The sequence below is a fragment of the Haliotis rufescens genome, unplaced genomic scaffold (genome assembly GCF_023055435.1).
Source record: "Haliotis rufescens isolate VD_foot unplaced genomic scaffold, xgHalRufe1.0.p SCAF_21, whole genome shotgun sequence".
Lineage (NCBI taxonomy): Eukaryota > Metazoa > Mollusca > Gastropoda > Lepetellida > Haliotidae > Haliotis > Haliotis rufescens.
In genome coordinates this window covers 2,165,348-2,189,040 of record NW_025963902.1, presented here as the reverse complement: position 1 = coordinate 2,189,040, position 23,693 = coordinate 2,165,348, and the positions used below count along the sequence as shown (strand labels likewise).

Below are 23,693 nucleotides of genomic sequence, written 5' to 3'. Positions count from 1 at the left end.
CTTGTCCATTGAGCTACAGTCAAACGGATTAGTGTTCTGACTTGGCCAGGACCCCGGGTTTCTGTCGAATTGCATAGATAAAGTGCTGAACCTGTTTCCGACCTCGTCCATGTTCGAATCCCCAATTGGTTTGGTTGTACCGATGCCGTCCAAAGTAAGGAAACGCTTGCAAGACATAGCCTCTACGACATTGACGTGTCCCAGAACGTCCCGGGATGTTCTACACCCATTTCAGACGCCGTCCATGTTCGAATCCGCAAATGGTTTTCTTGGTTGTTCTCTACCCATTCCAGTCCTTGCTCATATTCGAATCTTCAAATGGATTCTTTATACCAATGCCGTCAAATAAAGACGCCGCTACGTAATTAACGTGTACAAGGGTGTCTCAGGGCATAGAGCCCTAATAATAAATCGAAAGATTACAATAGGACAATATGATTACAATAATTATCTAGACGATCCCACTCTACATACACACACAAAATCTGGTCGAAATCGGACTAATAGTTTCCGAGTTACAAGTGTTTAAAGGTCTGCTATTCAGAGGTCTGTTGTACGGCAGCTTGTGGCCGGGTGGCAGGCCGGGTGGCAGGGGGTCAAATAGTCCGGGAGCGTAGCTCCCTTGTCCATTGAGCTACAGTCAAACGGATTAGTGTTCTGACTTGGCCAGGACCCCGGGTTTCTGTCGAATTGCATAGATAAAGTGCTGAACCTGTTTCCGACCTCGTCCATCTTCGAATCCCCAATTGGTTTGGTTGTACCGATGCCGTCCAAAGTAAGGAAACGCTTGCAAGACATAGCCTCTACGACATTGACGTGTCCCAGAACGTCCCGGGATGTTCTACACCCATTTCAGACGCCGTCCATGTTCGAATCCGCAAATGGTTTGCTTGTACCAACGCCGTCACATGCAAGGAACCGCTTGCGAGACATCACCACATGTGTCCCAGTGAGTTTTTAACTCACGATTGACTTTGACCATGTTCGAATCCTCAAATGGTTTGCTTGTAACAACGCCGTCAAATGTAAGGAACTGCTTGTGAGACATCACCACAACGAAATTGACATGTGCCTGGGTGTCCCATAGTGTTTTAACCAATTTCCTACATCGATCATGTTCGAATTCTCAAATGGTTTGCTTGTACCAACGCCGTCAAAAGACAGACACCGCTTGCAGAACATTGCCGCTACGAAATTGGCGTGTGCCGGAGTGTCAGAGGGCTACTTAACTCATTTCCTACCTCGACCATGTTTGAATCCTTATATGGTTTGCTTGTACCAACGCGTCTTATTTAAGCAGCGCTTGCGGGACATCGCCGCTACGAAATTGATGGCTCTGGGGTATACCCTTTATCTTCTAAACCCATTTCTGACTTCGACCATGTTTTAATCCTAAACTGGTTTGCTTGTACCAACTCCGTCAAATGTAGGCAGCGGTTGCGGACATTGCCGCTATGACATTCGAATGTGCCGTGTGTCAAAGGCTGTTCTAAACCTATCTACGACCTCGAATCCTCATGTTCGAATCCACAAAGGGTTTGCTTGTACCAACTCAGTCAAAAGATAGTCACCGTTTGCAGGATGTCACCGCTCCGAAATTGAGCGTGCCAGAGTGAATCAGAGTGTTTTAAATCCATTTCAGACCTAGACCATGTTCGAATCCTCAAATGGTTTGTTTGTACCAACGTCGTAAAACATAGTAACTGCCGCAAGAAATTGGCCTGTTCTGGGGGTGTCGGGGGGCACGGGTGGCCCAGCCGTCAAAAGTAAGCATTTGGCAATTGGGAAATAAATTAGCAAGTCAGGGAGCCTGACCACCCAATCCTGATAATCGCCTATCAAGACAAGCATGGGCTGCTGAAGACCAATTCTAACCCTCATCTTCAAGAGTAGTCTACAGTCAAAGGGAAATAATTCTACCTAGATTTTACGAGGCTTCATTCTTAGTATGTTTGAAATAAATAATCACATATTACCACCAAGCAGTGTTACTTTTAGCATGCAACCAAGAACACAAAATGAAGTACATATGTGAAACTAACTTCATGCAAACTTTCAATAGTTTCTTTAAAGAACCTTACAAGATATGATCTTTAAAGTAAAATTTCGATGATGAAAATCAAAATCAAATTTGGCCGCAACTATCAAAGATGGCCAATGACAGCTATTAAAATATTGATTTGTTGTGTATGGAGACAATTCTCAGAAAGTTTGGAAGCATTTGATTAAGCGGATTCAGAGTTCCATGCTTTTGAAGACATGTACCCCCAAAACACTGGGAAAACCTTGAATTCAATATGGCTGCCAAACCACGTGACCAATGGCCAAAGTCAAAGAACAAAAAATGGCAGGCACCTAAAGCAGCAGACACATGCCAATTTTGAAAGTAATCGGACAAGCGGTTTGGGAGCAATAGGCCAACATAAATGTTTAAAAAAATCTTGTTTTTTGGTTATCTGCCCTTGGTCTTTGGGCCTACGGCATTGGGTTTTTTGTGGTATCTGCTTTACGACATTGGGAATCTTGGTGCCAATTTTGAAGAGATTCTGAGCTGTAGTTCTTGAGTTACGATTGGAACAAAAAACGCCGGAATAATAATAATAATAATAATAATAAAGAATAATAATAATAATAATAATAATAATAATAATAAATCGAACGATTACAATAGGTCTCTTGCCTTTCAGGCATAGAGCCCTAATTATGGAAACTCAAGGGTGAAGGAGTGAGTGAGTGAGTGAGTGAGTTGGGGTTAACGTCGCTTTTAACAGTATTCCAGTTATATCGTGGCGTGTCAGCTTAATGTGGGAGGAAAGCCCGAAGTGATGCAGGTCTCCGACGTTTACCACTTCGGTGAAACCCACGAGCACGGGTATGGTGCTGACAAACCTAGAAACATAATCGGGGCGAACCGGGATTCGAACCCACAATCATAGGTTTCTGGCGTGCCCAAGGGACGCAACTCTGCACCGCGAATCGCGGCGCCTTAGACGACTGGGCCACCCGTGCCCCCCATGGGTGAAGGAATAGTCTGCCCGGTAAGGCAGGTTTAGCTTGAATCCTATCCGCAAGCAGCGACACAGGGTTCCAATCCGCAGCTTATCAGGTCAAACTGGGATCGTCGGGGTCGGTTCGAGTCTTGAACCGTTGACTTGAATCAAATGTTCCCATATTTGTTCGGGTGAACAATTGACTTTCCTTTGCATGTGTTTTTGACGGTGCCATCGATGGGGCAGGATCGCGAATACCTGGTATCATCACCTCGTGGTTAAAGCGTTCGCTCGTCACGCTGAAGATCCGGGTTCGATTCCCGACATGGGTACAATGTGTGAAGCCCATTTCTGGTGTCCCCCGCCGTGATATTGCTGGAATATTGCTAAAAGCGGCGTAAAACCGTACTCACTCACTCACTCTACTGGATATGGAAAAGGTTTTGTCGCTTTTTTTACTAAAACGTCTATCCTGTTACAAATGACTTATTCTCTTGCCTGCGAACGCCTGTAGGTGACAGCAGTGGGTGTAGCTTTTACTGGCTATTATACAGCAGAAAGGTGTAACTACCGTCACTCTACAACTCCGACCTGGTTGACCTGTCCTCTACAACCGTAAATGCTAGAAGCCAGGACCCCCTAAAAATGTTCTCTTTTAGGTTTGCTCAAATATCAATTCGAAATCAGGTCTGGTTTAATTGAAAACATACAGTGAATCATCTGTATCTTGGATACAAGGCTTTTGTAAAGTGAATTATCTGTATCTTGGATACAAGGCTATTGTAAAGTGAATCATCTGTATCTAGGATACAAGGCTTTTGTAAAGTGAATCATCTGTATCTTGGATACAAGGCTTTTGTAAAGGGAATTATCTGTATCTTGGATATAAGGCTTTTGTAAAGTGAATTATCTGTATCTTGGATACAAGGCTTTTGTAAAGTGAATTATCTGTATCTTGGATGCACGGCTTTTGTAAAGTGAATCATCTGTATCTTGGATACAAGGCTATTGTAAAGTGAATTACCTGTATCTAGGATACAAGGTTTTTGTAAAGTTAATTATCTGTATCTTGGATACAAGGCTTTGTAAAGTGAATTATCTGTATCTTGGATACAAGGCTTTTGTAAAGTGAATTATCTGTATATTTGATACACGGCTTTTGTAAAGTGAATCATCTGTATCTTGGATACAAGGCTATTGTAAAGTGAATCATCTGTATCTAGGATACAAGGCTTTTGTTAAGTGAATCATCTGTATCTTGGATACAAGGCTTTTGTAAAGTGAATTATCTGTATCTTGGATTCAAGGTTTTTGTAAAGTGAATTATCAGTATCTAGGATATTAGGCTTTTGCACAGTGAATCATCTGTATCTTAGATACAAGGCTTTTGTACAGTGAATCATCTCTAACTTGGATACAAGGCTTTTGTACAGTGAATCATCGCTACCTAGGATAAAAGGCTTTTGCACAGTGAATCATCGCTACCTAGGATGTAAGATTTTTGCACAGTTAATCATTGCTACCTAGGATACAAGGCTTTTGTAAAGTGAATTATCTGTATCTTGAATACAAGGCTTTTGTAAAGTGAATTATTTGTATCTTGGATACAAGGCTTTTGTAAAGTGAATCATCTGTATCTAGGATATTAGGCTTTTGCACAGTGAATCCTATGTACCTAGGATACAAGATCTCTAACTTGGATACAAGGCTTTTGTACAGTGAATCATCGCTACCTAGGATATAAGGCTTTTGCACAGTGAATCATCGCTACCTAGGATAAAAGGCTTTTGTAAAGTGAATTATCTCTACCTTGGATACAAGGCTTTTGTAAAGTGAATTATCTCTACCTTGGATAAAGGCTTTTGCACAGTGAATCATCGCTACCTAGGATAAAAGGCTTTTGTAAAGTGAATCATCGCTACCTTTGATACAAGGCTTTTGCAAAGTGAATTATCTCTACCTTGGATAAAGGCTTTTGTACAGTGAATCATCGTTACCGGGGATGTAAGACTTTTGCACTGTGAATCATCGCTACCTTGGATACAAGGCTTTTTGCACAGTGAATCATCGGTACCTTTGATACAAGGCTTTTGTACAGTGAATCATCGCTACCTTGGATATAAGGCATTTGTACAGTGAGTCACCCTTCCCGGTATAAAATAGGTATTTGTGCAAAGGTTCACTTGTTCCCGCAGAGACCAGATAAAATAACGGTTAGTTGTTATGCCCTGAAGAAATCGGTAGTTGTGCCACGTCTTACAACGCCAAGTGCATCTCTTATATGTATGTAATGATTCACCTAGCCATGTGGTGATGACGTACACATGTGTCAAGTTAGATGCTGTGCACAATAATGACAGACATGCGTACAAGAGTCGTGAAAGCTTGTGTCGATAAGGCTCGATGAGGTGGCATGCTATAGGTATGCTGGACAACATAGGAACCTTACCACTTGTGATAAATGAAAAGAAGTGAAACATCCTACTTTACTTGGGATATCCCGCACCTATTATTCATGTTAAAATCAATTTAGGAGTTCTGTGGTATATATTCTTACTCCGTTTCAATAGTTTTACCATATCGGTAAAAGTTGAGCTGGAGCCATTATCGCCGCTGACACATCAAACGAAACCATCCCAGCTTCAATGCCTGTTTCCCTTCAATCTGATGTCAATGCATCCGAAATTAAAACGCCAGATCGTAGACTTGCTCTTATCAAAATCAGCCGAGCGCAATGATCAGAGATATTCATACAAAGAACTTCACGAAGTCCACCAGCTGCATAACAGCACCGCCGGCAGTCTATGGGGCGAAATGTAAGTCTTATTGTAGAAATGAAACCTGTCACAGAAGGTGCAGAGGATGAGACGAGATCATAGACACAGATTGATGGAGAATAGTCAAAAGTAATTACCTATCCCCAAATTGGTAAAACCGCCCGTCGGGGCATACGCTGATATACCTCAGTGGTGTTCAGCATTGATCAATACATGTTCATTCTGTTACCTGGGTAACCCTCGTTGCCTTGACAACATACTGGATACAATATCTATAACCATAGGCTGTACCGTTTTTATCTTATTCCCGAAAAAATGGTGTTTTTTTGTGTTTAGTATGTGCGTAACGCCTCACTAGGCAATATTCATGTTGTATGATAGAGGCCCGTTAACAATCGCGTCTGGACCAGACAATCCAGTGATTGGTAAGGGGAACGTCAGGGAACGATGACACGAAATCAACCAAGTCCGCGCGTCCCCCGCCCGATCCATAGGTCTCCTCTCACGACAAGCACGCGTTGCTGTGGATTCCTGAAAAAATACATCGGAACCGTTTTGATATAAAGTCAAATGTCAACTCTTCTGTGCATATGCCATAATAATATCCTACGAATCAGTCCATGTCATGTGAATAGTTAGTGAGTTTTTCAAGAAGATCATTTAACGCCTAGTGCTTATGTTTCTATCTCATATCATTGTATCAAAGTCAGTATGTTTTTATAAAATTAGATGTGAAGCCCATTTCTGGCGTCGCCGTGATATTGCTGGAATATTGCTAAATGCGGCGTAAAACCATACTCACTCACTCACATTATAAAATTAGATGACAAGAATTTGGTGTGTCAATCTGTCTGTCTGTAGGGTTACCTTAGCTTTCTGGCTGTGACGGAAGTAGGTATAAGAATTCTGGGTACATGTCAAGCTCCTTCCCAGTGCCAGCTTCGTTACACTCGGTAACATCGTGTGGGCGCGGCCATTACAGGAATCTTGAAATTTGCCCTCTAACCCCAAATGTAGTAACGTTTATGCTTTTGTTTATGTCTTTGGGAATGCCGTCATAGCTATTCTTGAAAAGGTTTATGACTGACCATATTTCCCTGATGAATTTACCTTTTTGTTTGTTTGATTGATTGGTTCGAGATTGCTGACGACCGGAAAATCATCCACATTCCCCCTTACATTCTTACCATACCAATTACATGATAGTTTAAATAGAAATTCAAATTGACAAAAACAATTTTTTTTGTTAGGGTAAGTGTATTCGGCGTCACGGCTGTCATCGGTTGTTTGTAACCATATTGGTCAGTCGGTTGCGAGTTCAACTCCAAGCATGGTTGTAGCCACCTATCACAGAGGGGAGCTTTGACTGGTGGCAGCGATAGTAGAGCTCCGCGAACGGGCAATCGCTGTGAGGAGCTTGGGTCCCCATGAGAGTTAATCATCTGATTATCAGATGCGGCACAAGCAGGATCTTGTACCCACACATAGTCAGAACCGTTCAAGTTCAGGAAATTGTCATTGAAGAGTTCAGATGACTTTTGAAACGATGTCAGCATGTTTCACAAAGCTGAAGGCACATAATTTCGTACAGGGTCGTGGTTGAATGCAGGAACTTCAGAACAACTAAATGTATGTAATCCAATTTGCAAGAGGGGGCACGGTTGGCCCAGTCGTCCAAGGCGCCCAGTTCGCTGCGCAGAGTTGCGTCCCATGGGCACGCCAGAAACCTATGATTGTGGATTCGAATCCCGGTTCGCCCCGATTATTTTGCTAGGTTTGTCAGCACCATACCCGTGCTCGTGGGTTTCACCGAAGAGGTAAACGTCTGAGACATGCATCGGGCTTTCCTCCCACATCAAGCTGTCACACCATGATACTGTTAAAAGCGGCGTTAAACCCAACTCACTCACTCATTCACTCACCCAAGTTGCAAGATGAAGATGTTCTAAAAATGTCTGCAACGCATATACACTTTTGTTGGATCAAGGATATTGCATATCTTAACAATTTAAAGTGAACCTTTTCAAGTCGAATCTTCATTCTATTTTATATTTATTAGTGCGTACGTACAAGTACGTGAACAAAATGTCCTCGAAGTCAACATGACTTTGTCAGTGATATCTAGAGAACAATAATCAGCGGTTATGATGAACAGAATTGTACTTACGATGCCTTGCAACCTCCACTAACCAGATCAATATCTGTTTACTATGTACATTTTGTTCATAAGCAATTGTCAACAATAAGACTTTTGACGTGATTAAATTCCTGTCACTTTCTGTGAATGGTTTGACGAAACATCTGAAATGTAGTATAATATGATCAAGCAATCGCATTAGTGGCGAGAAAACTAACATGGGAATCTGCTGAATAAACTAAACGTCTCTGTAGGAGTATTTGGTCCAAGAAAATCTGAAGCTAGCGAAAATCACATCTTCTCCAACGCAACTGCTGCAGGATTTGTATAGAGCCAAAGCAAAAAAATAACAGTCTCCGAACGACTGACCGACCAGAGACGTATTGCAAGTAATGTGTTTTGCAGGAGATCAATGTCAGCCCTATAAACTCAATTATATGTTTTATCTCAAGAGGATCCCGTCATCCATCGGCGTTGGGTTTTTTACGAGGGACGTCTGCTGCGAACGTTATTTTAAATGTCTGCTTTGAAGGAACACGAGCCAAGTGCACGAAAGTGGACAAATGTTTGCAATTGTAATTGCGAGTAAATCCTTTTGAGGAAGGGCATATTTTGTGGAAATGACCAACCCTTGTGAATTAATACTTTTCGCGAACATCTGGCGTCACTGATTGTCAGTGATCCATTTATATAATTGTCACCGCTATTTTGCCTTTCACGCCGAATGGAATCTGTTTCGGCAGTTATTCTCTGGTGTTGCCCTCCATTGCCCTTTCTGTGCTTGTACCATCTCATTTGGACCAGTGAAGGTCCAGATTAAAATCTTCAACACCATGTTTGTCGTGACTGACGGTCGGGTGGTCAGGCTCGGTGACTTGGTTGATGCACGTCATCCCAATTTCGCAGATCGATCGATGCCTATGATGTCAATCACTGGATAGTCTGTTCCAGGCTCGATTATTTACAGACCGCCGTCATGTAGCTGGAATATATTGATTAGTTCGGAGTTAAACAACAAACAAAACAAATAAGCAAACCATCTGATTTCTGTTCATTTTTCTCCCCGAACAATCCGACTGTCCCCGCCAACTGAGACATTCCCCCGAATACAAAAACTGTTCTTTCTCCTATTTGTCGGTAGATCCGTTTCTTCAATCTGCTCTCATCAGAAAATAACACACGTTGCCAGTTATGACAAAACCAACGTTGAACATAGCGTGCCCAACGTAAACACCAAAACCGATGTTGCCTCGTCAACGTTATTCCTCTGAATCGTCGATAGACCTTGGTGCTTTGCTCTCGACGTCGACGCGTATGGTGTAACGGCTGATGACACGTCCAAGCGCAGTCACAGCAGATGAGGAATATGTGACGTAGGTGCAAGGTATGGAGACAGCCGTCCTCAACGGCGGATCCCCAATGTCCTTGCCTGGCTGCCGTTCCGCCGGTCATCCCGTAACACTGCATCAACTTGGTGATCGTCTCTCAATTTTAACGTTCCGTCCAACAATGCTATCATTTTTCTGTCTTTCCATGAACGTATTATATTCGGTACAGCTATATGAAATGGGGGTTTAACGTCGCATTCAAGATTATTGCACTGATACAGTGTGTGTGTGTGTGTGCGTGCGTCCGTGCGTCCGTGCGTGCGCGCGCGCGCGTGTGTGCGTGTCCTCCTGTACTAGCCGGAACTATAGTGCTAGCCAGCTGAGATACCATGCCGCAGTTTAACATGAATACCCCACTCTCCGAGCCGACCATACCCTGTATTAGCCCCTTAATGCGAAGCGCAAGGCAAGGTAACAACAAGTACCATCTTTTGACCTCTTTTAGTATGATGAAGCAGGGGTTCGAACCCCGTACCTTCCGTTCTCAGGGCGGACGCTCTACCACATGACCACTGAGGCGCCACTTTCTTTCTCTTTCTGACGCCAGTTTAGTTTCATCGACCCTGAATGATCCATCATGTAGTATCTTCCTCCAACATTTCCCAGACGAGCAGATCCAGCCAAATGTAACCAAGGCTTGTTATCTTCCTGGATCTCTCTGTTTATTCTTACGACACAACTTGAAGCTTGTCTACTTGTCTTTAGGTCCCTTCATTAATTTAGAATAAACAACTTAGCGTTGAATTCCCGCACGCGCTGCTTGAGGGGTTTGCATGATGTACGTTACAGTACAGATGGAACTCTTTAAGCAGCGCGAGGACGAATATCATTACGTGTTGACAGGATGGTACTTATGGTACATTATCTAACGTCATTTGTGATTGTATACATATCGCCAAAAGCAGTTTGATGCAGAGATGCAAGGGTCACGGGACGACTCTAGTGGATACTGAAGTGGCGTCTGGGCATTAGGTATTTTTCTTCCATATGGCCTCAGTGTAGATTTTGTGACGTCGTGATCATGTATGATATTACATACACGCGATTAGGCAGACAGATCGTTTTACATGGCACTCGACACGCACATTAGCACACTCGACACGCACACAGACACGCACACAGGCACACTCGACACGCACACTCGACACGAACACAGACACGCACACTGGTACATTCGACGCACACAGGCACTCTCGACACACGCACAGGCACACTCGACACGCACACTCGAAACGCACACAGACACGCACACTGGTACATTCGACGCACACAGGCACTCTCGACACAAGCACAGGCACTCTCGACACGCACACTCGAAACGCACACAGGCACATTCGACGCGCAAACAGACCCTCTCGACACGCACATTAGCACACTTGACACGCACACAGGCACACTCGACACGCACACAGGCACTCTCGACACGCGCACAGGCACACTCGACACGCACATTAGCACACTTTACACGCACACAGGCACACTCGACACGCACACAGGCACTCTCGACGCGCACACAGACACTCTCGACACGCACATTAGCACACTCGACACGCACACAGGCACACTCGACACGCACACAGGCACTCTCTCGACACGCACATTAGCACTCTCGACACGCGCACAGACACTCTCGACACGCACATTAGCACACTCGACACGCACACAGACACTCTCGACACGCACATTAGCACACTCGACACGCACACAGACACACTCGACACGCACATTAGCACACTCGACACGCACACAGACACTCTCGACACGCACATTAGCACTCTCGACACGCACACAGACACACTCGACACGCACATTAGCACACTCGACACGCACACAGACACTCTCGACACGCACATTAGCACTCTCGACACGCACACAGACACACTCGACACGCACATTAGCACACTCGACACGCACACAGACACTCTCGACACGCACATTAGCACTCTCGACACGCACACAGACACACTCGACACGCACATTAGCACACTCGACACGCACAAAGACACTCTCGACATGCACATTAGCACTCTCGACACGCACACAGACACTCTCGACACGCACATTAGCACACTCGACACGCACACAGACGCTCTCGACACGCACATTAGCACTCTCGACACGCACACAGACACTCTCGACACGCACATTAGCACACTCGACACGCACACAGACACTCTCGACACGCACATTAGCACTCTCGACACGCGCACAGGCACACTCGACACGCACACAGACACGCACACTGGCACATTCGACGCACACAGGCACTCTCGACACGCGCACAGGCACACTCGACACGCACACTCGAATCGCACACAGGCACATTCGACGCGCACACAGACACTCTCGACACGCACATTAGCACACTTGACACGCACACAGGCACACTCGACACGCACACAGGCACACTCGACACTTGCACAGGCACACTCGACACGCGCACACTTGACACGCACACAGGCACACTCGACACGCACACAGGCACACTCGACACACGCACAGGCACACTCGACACGCACGCAGTAAAACTCGAAATGTGTACAGGTACACTCGACACGCACACAGGCACACTCGACACGCACACAGGCATACTAAACCGGCACGCAGTAAAACTCGAAATGTGCACGCTCGACACGCACACAGGCACATTCGACCCTCGCACAGGCACTCTCGACGCGCACACAGTCACACTCAACACGATACACACGACACGTGCACAGGCCTAAACACGACTCACGCACAAACCTACACACGACTCACGCAAAGGTGCTCATTCGTTATCCAACTGTCAGATATGTTAACAAGGGTGACAAATGAGAACAGACTGACGAGGCGGAAACGCCTTATCCTCTCATCGATTATTAACGCTTGTCTAATTGGCTAGTAATAATTTCTATTTGAACGACGTCTTTTCAAAATGTTGATGGGACGCTTCTTGACATCAAATCAATACCGATGATTATTGTAGCATTACCATTCGACGGAGTCACAAAGACATCAATATGACAGGGTAGCAGATGACTGAACTGAATGCTGACCTGAAAGGAAATGATATTGTGATATTGTGAGTGCAGACAACTCTCGGAATATCAATAAGGAGTATCATTGGTGACGTCATAACGTAAATGGAGGTGGATAACGGCATGACGAAACGTGAGGGTACTATACGCTACCAGTCGCGGAGTGGAGGTATTGGCCTTCATTAATACCTGGCTGACACTCTTCGGGCACTTCTCGTATGATGAAAGACGAAGGGGTCACTCGTCGCCGGGACCCGTGAAGACCCGGGGTAGAATAGATCTTCAGCAACTCATTCTTGATGTAAAAGGCGTCTTGCTTGTCGTGAGAGGCGACTAACGGGATCGGGCGGTCAGGCTCGCTGACTTGGTTGATGCATGTCATCGTATCCCAACTGCGTTGATCGATGCTCATGATATCAATCACTGGATTGTCTGGTCCATACTCGATTATTTACAGACCGCCGTCAAATAGCGGGAATATTGCTGAATACGGCGTTAAACAACAAACAAACAATAAGGCAGTGGGGTAGCTAAATGGTTAATGTGTTCGCGCGTCACCCCGACGGCACTGGTTTGATTCCAAACATGTGTACATTGTGTGATACCCATGTGTGTTGTCCATCGCCGTCATATTGCTGGAATACTGTAAAAAGCGGCATGAATCAATATTCACCCTTTCTCCCACGATCGCTGACGACCGACAAAGTATTACATCAATCCGTCTTGGTAACTTTTGACAAATTACATGTGGAAGGATCGCCAGTGCGAGGATGTTATTAGCCAATGCTGGGATGTTACCTTGGAATATATTGAAAAAAATAATCTGCTCTCGAAAATGCTGGAACAAAATAACTAAAAACCACAAACAAATCGTTCTCTGGAACTGGATGTTCTGACAAAAGATGTGCCGTTGTTGAGGTGGTGAGGTGAAATTGGGTCGCGTCCAAGATTATTGCACTTATAAAGCGCGCGCGTGCGTGCGTGCGTGCTTGCGTGCGTGCGTGCGTGCGTGCGTGTGTGTGGCTGCTTGTATACACACAGTCCGGACTGATGCCGATTTATAGTGCTAGCCCACTGAGATACCATGCCGCAGTTTAACATGAATACCCCACTCAGACACAGTTTACTGACTCCGAGCCGACCAGTCCTTGTTTTAGCCGAGCGCCAGACAGGGCAACAACAAGTACCATCTTTTAACGTCTTTTTGGTATGACGCGGCAGGGGATCGAACCCCGGACCTTCCGCTCTCCGGGCGGACGTTCTCACAAGACCACGGAGGCGGTCTGCCGTTGTTGAAGAAAAAAATTTCGCCCCTCATTTTTAGAAAGAAAAAAAAATGCGTTGAAGCGTGGAATATCATGTTTTCAATAATAGCATGATAACATGATCCTGATCAGGGATACATCCTTAGTTCGGCACATGTCAACCTCTGCGTATCACAGCCCTCCCTCTGGGCCCGATACTGTTCCTTCCTTCCAGACATTTGATTACATAGGATGGAATCTCGTCTCCAGCTGATTGTTGCTTCTTAATAATACACGTATCAGTCAGGCACGGTTTCTCTGGCAACCAGCTAGAAGAATCTAGTGCAACCCGCCGGTCTCGTTATCAAGTCAAAACCTGGGGAGAGCGGATGTTTACTTATGAAGGGGTTAGTTCAGTGTATTTAATATGAAAACACATGCTGTATATTTATTTTACATGTGGCCTGCTAGGCTAAGTTTTCATTTTTACAGGATATATCAACATTTCATATTTTTAATAACTCAGCTGAAAATGAAAGTATTTCTTGGTTCAAAGTTCTCAAGAACAGGTTGAAATACTTGCGTCATTGCGCCATTGTTGGCGCTGTGCTGATACAAGTGAGGCTTATATATAAAGGATATTATATAAATGTTCATGAGTGCTCCGGTATTTCCCGAGCGAATGCGAGCAAAATACCGGAATTTAGGCACGAGCTACATAAGCATAGTATGACATGAACACGAAAATAATGTTCTATTAATGGACCCGTGAAGATCCGGGGTAGAATAGGCCTTCAGCAACCCATGCTTGTCGTAAAAGGCGACTAACAGGGTCGGGTGGTCAGGCTCGCTGACTTGGTTGATGCATGTCATCGTATCCAAATTGCGCGGATCGATGCTCATGATATTAATCACTGGATTGTCTTGTCCAGACTCGATTATTTACAGACCGCCGTCATATAGCTGGAATATTGCTGAGTGCGGCGTAAAACAACAAACGAACCAACTATTACCGAAGAATATGTCGACATACAGAGAGTATAAGGAAGGCAAGTCGCACCAGCAGCGGAACCACAATTTGACGAATGACGTCAACAACCTTCAGCTATGACGTCGTTTCTAGTGTGACGTCATTCAAATCTAACGTCACAATAAGATTCGAATGACGTCAACATTGCCGCCCGGATGACGGAAACAATTCACTGTTGTCTCCTGACGTCATATGACTCTGGGGCACATGATTTTTATGAACCCCGATATGTTTGTGATCGTAGGTTATATAATAAGATTATTACTGACAAATGTGATATGATTACAATAACTAAGAAATCCCCCACAATAAATCGTATATAGTATATTAGTTAGTCTTCAGATAGGACGATATTCAGTTCTTTTCTGAGAATGAAAAATTATATGTATTTCACATATGAAATAACTGTAAAATAAGACCTCTTTGAATGGTATGCGCATGTAATCAGCACGTGACAGCTCTTTTAGAGTATGTAGGATCAACACATCCGTTGTCAGTATTTCACCTTAATGTGTTCGAAAAGCTCCAGCCCAATTTCATCACATTGAAACCTACGAGCACGGGTATGGCGCTGACAAGAATAATAAATAGACAACGCATTTTAAAAAGTGGTCAAATGTCAAATTTGGGATTACACTTTCTCAGTAAAATACAATTTCTAGTACTTTTCTTAAGTGGAGTCCCATCCAGGATTCGAACCCAAACTCTTAGGGTAATCGCCAGCTGAGACCGAACCCACTCAGCCATGGAAGGCTAACCTACAGCTGGTAATCTAGATCACGTTCTTTGTGTACCCCTCTGATAAGTGTAAAGTGGCACTTTCCCATTGTTGTGGAAGCTTCGGTGGCCGAGTGGGTGTGGTCTAAGTGCAGGCGATTAGGTGCCTCATCCGGGATGTATATATATTATTTCTGTTAAGTACAGAATAAGTCTTTAAAATTGGCTGTCATGTTAATTGTTATAGGTACTATATGCGACGGGATTTGGCGTAACGCGGTCGACAGTGACATCACATAACATCACTGAGTGCTTTTGTCCGAGGTATTCATCCGTGACCAACTCGTGTTATTCCGGGACAAACCGAACAGCGACTCGTGCCCCTCTCATGGCCGTTTTTGCGACAATTGTCAACTCGTTGCGTAATGGTTCACCCAAGTTCCCCATATATTATGAAAAAATTATATATTTCAGATGCAAGTTAAAGCACATCGGGAGATGCGGAATTATACAGTATGATTGAACACATTTAGCTGTGTCTTGGGTATATTTTTAGATGCAAGATGTAAAATCAAAAATTATTTCTGAGGGATTCTTTGACGAAGAACTTGAAATCATACGCGCATTCTGATTGGTTTGTCGTATTTTCGCACATAACACTCATCGATAGGGTGACGAGTCTTCTTGCAGGTTACGGAAAGGGGCGAGTGGTGACGAATGCGAGGTATTGTGTAGGTAGCGGAATAAGACGAGAGGACCCGAGTGTGTTATGCAGGTAGCGGAATAAGCCGAGTGGACCCGAGAGTGTTACGCAGGTAGCGGAATAAGCCGAGATGACCCGAGTGTGTTATGCAGGTAGCGGAATAAGCCGAGAGGACCCGAGTGTATTATGTAGATAGTCCGCTAATGTGGGTCTGAGTGTATCGGAATTTACATGCAGCCACGATGCAGTCATATCATCCAGTTACAGGATTCAATCAGAGAGAGGTTACATTTATACCATATATGTATACAGTCAACTCCTTATTGGTTTCCAAGGCCATATTAACAGCATTAGAGTACATAAGTAAACATTCCAAACATAAGCAATTTATTATATTTTCTGATTCTCTTTCTTGTCTTCAGGCAATTAAAAATCAGTCTTGTAAACATCCACTTTTAATTGACATTATTGAATTATTAAGTGTTCTTGCTACTGGCCAGTGCGACATCGTTTTTTGTTGGTTACCCAGCCATGTTGGTATTGTTGGGAACACAATGGCCGATACTGCTGCAAAAGCAGCTCTCAACAAATCTGTGACACCACTTCTTTTACCTTATAGTGATTATAAACCTGTCATTGGATCTTACATCAGAGATCTAATGTAGAAGAAGTGGGACGCCCAAGTAGAAAATAAATTACATGAAATTAAACCCACTATTGGTTATACCTACTTGGGTTGTCAGTCCAGATTTGAGGAGGTCATACTACGACGATGTCGTATTGGCCATAGCAGGTATACAAATGAATTTTTATTGAAAGGTGAGGATCCTCCATTTTGTATCCCTTGTGATGAAAGAATCACTGTCAAGCATGTCCTGCTTGACTGTATTGATTTTTCCATCACAAGGGATAAATATTTCAAAGTGTCCTCTATAAAGGATCTTTTTAATCAAATCAGTGCTCATTTAATCATCGGTTTTTTAAAAGAAATAGAATTAATCGATAAATTTTGATAATAATTTGTATAGTATAAAGTAAATGAATTTTAATTTGGTGAAAATGAAATCATAACTTAGATTGTTGGTGGCTGTATCTTCACAGGGGGTTGAAGTATCGTAAAACAATTGTCCCCCTGGGAAGGTACGTAAGTCCAGTATCATTCAACGTATCATTTCCTTTCTCTGTGCTTTTAATCGTAGTATTTTTGTTGATTTTAACTCTTTGGCTAATCTGTCTGATAATCGCCAGTGGCCAGAGGGATGGTGTAAATCCTGCTGGGGTACCATGTAGGTAGCAGAAGTACCGTAAGTCCCCATGGTCCCTAGTATGGTGGCCTAACTTTGGTTGCTGGCGACCTACAGCCCGTTTTTATATTGTATCGTTTGTATTGTATCTGATTATTTTATTGCTCTAAAACTAGTTTTAAATTTATAATCTGTGATATATTGCTGGTTGTTGTACTGTCCTTCGATGACAGCTTTTAATATATAATCTAAATGCCTAACTTGTTCAACCTAGTTCACATCGCTATATGGCTGAAATATTGCCGATGCGATGTAAAATTTAACTCACTCACTCACCTTATTGGTTTCGTGTTCAATTTGAAACTGCAATAAACATTTTCCATATTGAGATGCGGCGATAATTGTAGGATAAGGTGTACAGATTGTCAGTAAAACCATGGTTGCCTGCTAAATAGTTCAGGTGTGAGGTGGAATGGGGTCTTCTTGTACTAGTCCAGGCTAATGTCGATTTATAGTGCTAGCCCGCTGAGATACCATGCCGCAGTTTAACATGAATACCCCACTCAGACACAGCATACTTACTCCGAGCCGACCAGCCCTTATTTTAGCCCTTTAATGCCGAGCGCCAGACAGGGTAACAACAAGTACCATATTTTAACGTTTTTTGATATGACGCGGCCGGGGATCGAACCCCGGACCTTCCACTCTCCGGGTGGACACTCGACCACTAGACCACGGAGGCGGTACAGACAAATCAATGTGTGCAACTAAGCCAACCATCGAACTAGGTACTCGAGATAAGATGAAATATGTATTGCAATAGCTTTCAGTCGTAGGGAGACGTTTTTCAATGGTTTCAATGCAAATTGAGTGGCAGGTGCTACAGGTAGAGCAGGACATGCTTACACTATCTGCGAACACCTGGTGTCATCACTGGTGTCAATCAGTGAATCGTTCATATAGTTTCTACCGCTATTCTGCCTTTTGCGCCCAATGGAATCTGTTTGGGTGGAGAATCGTGACTGATTCTGACGTTATATATTTTATTGTAAGCGTTATATAATACACGTCTGTTCAAAGAGGCAATAAACCCAACTCGCTCACACATAAAGTATGCCACAACATAAACTACAGTAAAGTACGGTTATAACGAACTCAAAGGGACTACTAATTTTAGTTCGTTATAACCGTAGTTCGTTATAAGCATATATACAGCATAACTACAGCAAATAGTCTGGACCAAAAAAGTAAGTTCGTTATATCCGTCAGTTCGTTATAAGCGAGTTCGTTATAACCGTACTTTACTGTTATTGTACATATTCTCTTTCCTTTTTTCGCAGGCTCGGTTGTAGCATACGACTGCGCTAATGACGGCCATGGCAGGGCGGACAAGTGTATTGAAAGAGTCGACACTAGAATATGCGTCTGCTCCAAGAATCTGTGTAATGCGCCGGAAGGGCTGAACGCGGATGAAGAGGACTATTTCGAAACCAAGACACTACCACCACCATACATAAAAGAAATAGTTCCACAAAAATCCCATGAAAACTCCTGCTCTCATGTATTTGTTTCGTTTCATCTTTTAGCATCCTCAGCATTGGTTACACTGTTCGCACATTCTATGTTTTTATCTGCTCCTTGTAACGTAGTGGTCTGAGTGGTTATTGAATTGGTAGCATGTTAACACACCAAGGGTAATACCTTGTGTCCAATGAATGCTTTAGGATGCTCACTATTCATATCAACTGTTTCTGTATGCTGAGACTGTAATAGAATAACAACAGTGTATATTCTCTTATATATCAGCGGCCATAATGTTCAGTGGGTGTAAATATAGAAATAATCATTGAAGGTCGGGAAATATTAGACTACGAATCAAGCATATGATGCTATTTTCACATATTACATAAAAACAGTAGGTAAATATACTCTCATTTCCCATGGAGTGAGTGAGTGTGGTTTTACGCCGCTTTCAGCAATGTTAGAGTCATATCACAGCGGGAAAACCATAAAATAGGCTTCACTGTGTACCCATGTGGGGAATCGAACCCGGGTCTTCGGCGTGACGAGCGAACGCTTTAACCACAGGGTTACCCTACTGCCCAAGGAACCACTGATTAGTATTCCGTTTAAAAAAACCCACCTGCCTCCCATCCCACCCAGTGATATTAGTCCATAGACTTGAATGATGTTTCTCCCACGCAGTTTTTCTCATTACGCAGAAAACGCAATCCTTCTTCTTAGCAATCATGGCGACAAATACAGGAAGGATAACTCTTCTGTTTAAGACTAACAATCGTATATTCATAATGATATGAAAACCGGACTTTAAACATTAGTGATCTCCCAGAAATAAAATCTTGCACACGGCTTGCTATAAAAAAAACCCCGCACGATGATATTTTTTTCTATGTATTTCATGGCCTACAATCCACTATGACAGTCTTAGTGTTTTGTGAAAAAAACGATGCATGTCATCGTCTCGAGATTGCGTATATTGAGGCTCGTGATATAATTAGTCAGACTCCATTATTTACAGACCGCCGTCATACAGCTTGAATATTGTTGAGTGCGGCGTTAAACAACAAACCAAAGCAAAACTTGAAGTTCTGTATTTACGAAACATTGTAACGTACTGTAGACTATAGTTTGTTTTTTGTTGTTTAACGCCGCACTCAGCAATATTCTAGCTATATAATGGCGGTTTGTAAATAATCTTGGCCAGACAATCCAGTGATCCACGCAATTGGAATACGATGACATGCATTAACCAAGTCAGCGAGTCTGACCACCCGATCCCGTCAGTTGCCTGTGGGGCAAGCATGGGTTGCTGAAGACCTATTCTAACTCTAATTGTATGATAAGAATTACAATTGTTATCATTCTTACATTTTCAGCATACGAGGAAACAGTATAACATGTTTGTATATAGCGCATTTTCTACACGGTGCCATGTGTTAGCCCTCAGACTATAAGACGCTAGTGCTGGGTGCTTCATTTATAAGTTGCTAGTCAAGGATAACGGCAGGTGCTTGCTCCAGTACTCGCGGTACATGCGTACGCGTTCACCCATCATATTAAACGTAGTTGGGCACATTTCTTTTCGATTTTATGGTTTACGGGTCGTTACCAACCACTCAGCTTGGACAGCACGAAAAACACGGATAAGGATAAACAGTAAATTTCTTAAAGGAAGGCATCGAGCGACAGCCGAAGGCTAGAAGACGTAGAGTAACACGTGACTTAAAGTAACGGTGGAATTCCCTGCACATGATACCACTGTTTTAACTTCCAGTTCGGACATATGCAACCCACACGCCAAAAATGCCACGATCGTGTGAACCTGATTGGAACGAATGCTCGATAAGTACCTTTCATTCTACGATTCGTACGACCCAGAGCTTATACTTTTCATTTGATCCCTTAACAGTTGGTATCAGTTGCTCTGTCGGGTTTTCTCTCTCTTATTTTTCGAATGTTAGAACCAAATAATAATAGGGAATTAATTTGAATTAATGAGATATATTTGTTTCGTTAAATCGGTCGACCCGTAAACCTTAATTTTGAAAAGGTGTGGCCTTACATGTGAGATCCGTCCTTGTGACCTGTACTACTCACTGAACGAAGGTGTACTTGAACCGCACACATACGTAAGACATCATGTTAACAGTATTAGGTAAGGTCTACTATCAACAAGCTAAACGACATTGCTGGAAGTAAACAGGGAACAGGTTCAACGGGCATACGATGAAGGCATCCTCTACAAACGTGTTCTGTCAACACATCCGAGAAACACATCAAGAGACTTTTAAGACATGACACGTTTGTGGATTACAACGTCTTTATTGCCTGTTGCAAGTTTTAAGGGATACTAGCCCCGTACCATTCACCTGATGAAGGGTAAATTTGGCACTAGCTCTGAAACACTGTTACAAACAATGAAGAAATTGATGTCCACAAATTTGTCAATTATTATATTCTTAAGTGTGAATGACTTGAGTTTTCCGAAGTTGAGAAAAGTGATATGTTTATTGCAGTGAACATAACTCTTGATATTTCACTACTGTGAAAATAACACTTTGACGGATCTAGTGTCATGCAAGAGTCACCTCCCCTCAAATTGTCTCCCCTTATGGTGGGTGTCTAGCCCGTACACAAACTGTTGACTTCCTTTTTAAGTTAGTTCCAGATTGACAAGGCAAAATAATGACAGATGGCCATTAATGGAGTTAATATAGTTTCATGCTGTTTGTTATTCTCTTGAAAATGTTTCGTTATAAACTGTAAATTTCTCATTTAATTCGTCAATCCAGACGTTCGTTTCGCAAACGGTCATTTTTGTTACTTGGCCAGCGTTTATTCTTTCGCTTCAAACAGCGATTTGGTAGTTTTCAAGTATATTCTTTTGTTAAAGTTGATTTTGTATATAATCATATCTATATTATGAATTTTCGTGCCCTTTAATACGTTTTGTTACTTAATAAGATTTTGCAAACACGAAACTACTTTTTAGTCGCAAATACAAGGGGTGGTGAACCGTCCCTGTGTGTCAGGTAGGGAGAATTTACGTTTCAAGGTATACATTTTAAATGAAATAATCAAATTTCCGGTAGACTACTACACAAAAAGTATACAATGAATAGGATATTCCATGTCTGGTGAACCACGTTTCTCCCATCTCATGACCGGGGAATAGGAGACATTTTCCCTCTTGGCTACGCCACTGTGTAAATATCGCCTTTCCCCCCGTCCTCTCTGTCTTCATGTTCATTCAACATCTACGTGTCTATCTTAGTCTTAATAAGAGGCCAGATGATTGTATTTTAAAGGAATTTCCGGAATATCGAGGTTTGGCTGTATATGAGTTTTATTGTTTACTCTTCAGTCCGAGACAGGAATAACGTTCAAGGATACCTTCTTAATCACATGTATATTTGTCATACCCTTGTCAAAAGATTCATTCCTGGCATAAATCAACATTTCGTTTTAACTGCAACTGTTTTGTTTCCATGTCATAGTGCCCTTATTCCAAGTAGTATGTACCGAAAATCTGTTACTATGACAACGTATGTCAATGAATACCAGACTGCAACAAGTACTGTGTTATTGAAACGTACGCTGAAGATTAGTAGCATGCGACAAGTGCTAAGGATTGTTTTTGACATGCATAAAAACACACTCTCATTACAATGAGATATTTTACTCCGGTCCTACATAGACACCACTCCGCGTTAAGATCTGAGATCATCTCCATTGAAGTACCCTTAACGATTATTGACCAATCAGAATGAAGGATGCATGGGTTCTTCAACCAATCAGCCAATCAGATGCAGCTTTATAAAATCGATTTGGCTTCATTTCTTTACCACCGCCATTCGGAAAATTCGATTTTAACAGAAGAAAACCCACACAGGACAAATATATACTTTGGATGGTTCTCCCTTGTGAGTGTGACCGCCTCCGTGGTCTAGTGGTAGAGCGTCCGCCCGCACAGCGGAAGGTCCGGGATTCGGTCCCCGGCCGCGTCATACCAAAAGACGTAAAAAGTTGATACTTGTTGTTACCCTGTCTGGCGCTTGGCATTAAGGGGCTAAAACAAGGATTGGTCGGCTCGGAGTCAGTATACAGTGTCTGAGTGGGGTATTCATGTTAAACTGGGCTGGCACTATAAATCGGCATCAGTCCGGACTAGTACAAGCGGCCACACACACAGGCGTTCATGCACGTCGCTCTATAAGTGCAATAATCTTGGACGCAACGTTAAACCCCATTTCACCTCACCTCACCTTTGTGGGTGTACATGACACGAAACAAGGAAACGACACATACGATGTTTACAGAGTCCACAATATAATACCTTTGCCTCCATAACATCCACGAGCTCCAATGGACGTATCCTCAGATTTCCAAGCAGAGATGCATCGTGTCAGGGTATGTTTATTGACGTCTGATAAACAAGTTTACATCGTCGGTGTAACATATTTTACGTGCGCTTCAATATCTTTCTGTCGGAACATTAGTGCTCTGAGAACGCTTCCTAAATGTCATTGTCTCGTAAATATTTTGTCGTTAAATTGAACGTGAACACAAAATCTTCTGTAATAATGAAATGATTTTGTCATTAAATGGCCAGTTTTATTTATGTGACCAATGCCTTTGATGTATATAATTCTCTCTTTAGAAATAAACAACCAAGTTGTACCAGCATCTAAAGAACACTATTAAAGTTTATTATTTATTTTGTGTGTTTTGGTTATAATTAACATACAGTGGTCATCTGCAGTCATTAGTAGCAGAATAGTAGTAATTCTGTATTAATTGAAAACACCCCAGTACTGTCAAAGTAAAAACATCAGTACCGTTTTAGTCGTTAGAGGCGACTAACGGGATGGGGTGGTAAGTCTCGCTGACTTGGTTGGTGCAGTCATCGTGTCCCAATTGCG

At 43.0% G+C, this 23,693-nt stretch overlaps 1 protein-coding gene across 1 annotated transcript in view; it reads left to right on the top strand.

Annotated features, from left to right (window-relative positions):
* Positions 1–22,240, top strand: part of LOC124119406 — a 101,804-nt gene extending 79,564 nt beyond the window's left edge. Inside the window, exon 3 of the mRNA XM_046481897.2 lies at positions 18,591–22,240. Coding sequence (XP_046337853.1) covers positions 18,591–18,907 — 317 coding nt within the window. The 3' untranslated portion in view covers positions 18,908–22,240. The remainder of the gene's footprint in view (positions 1–18,590) is intronic.
* Positions 22,241–23,693: the final 1,453 nt, after the last annotated feature.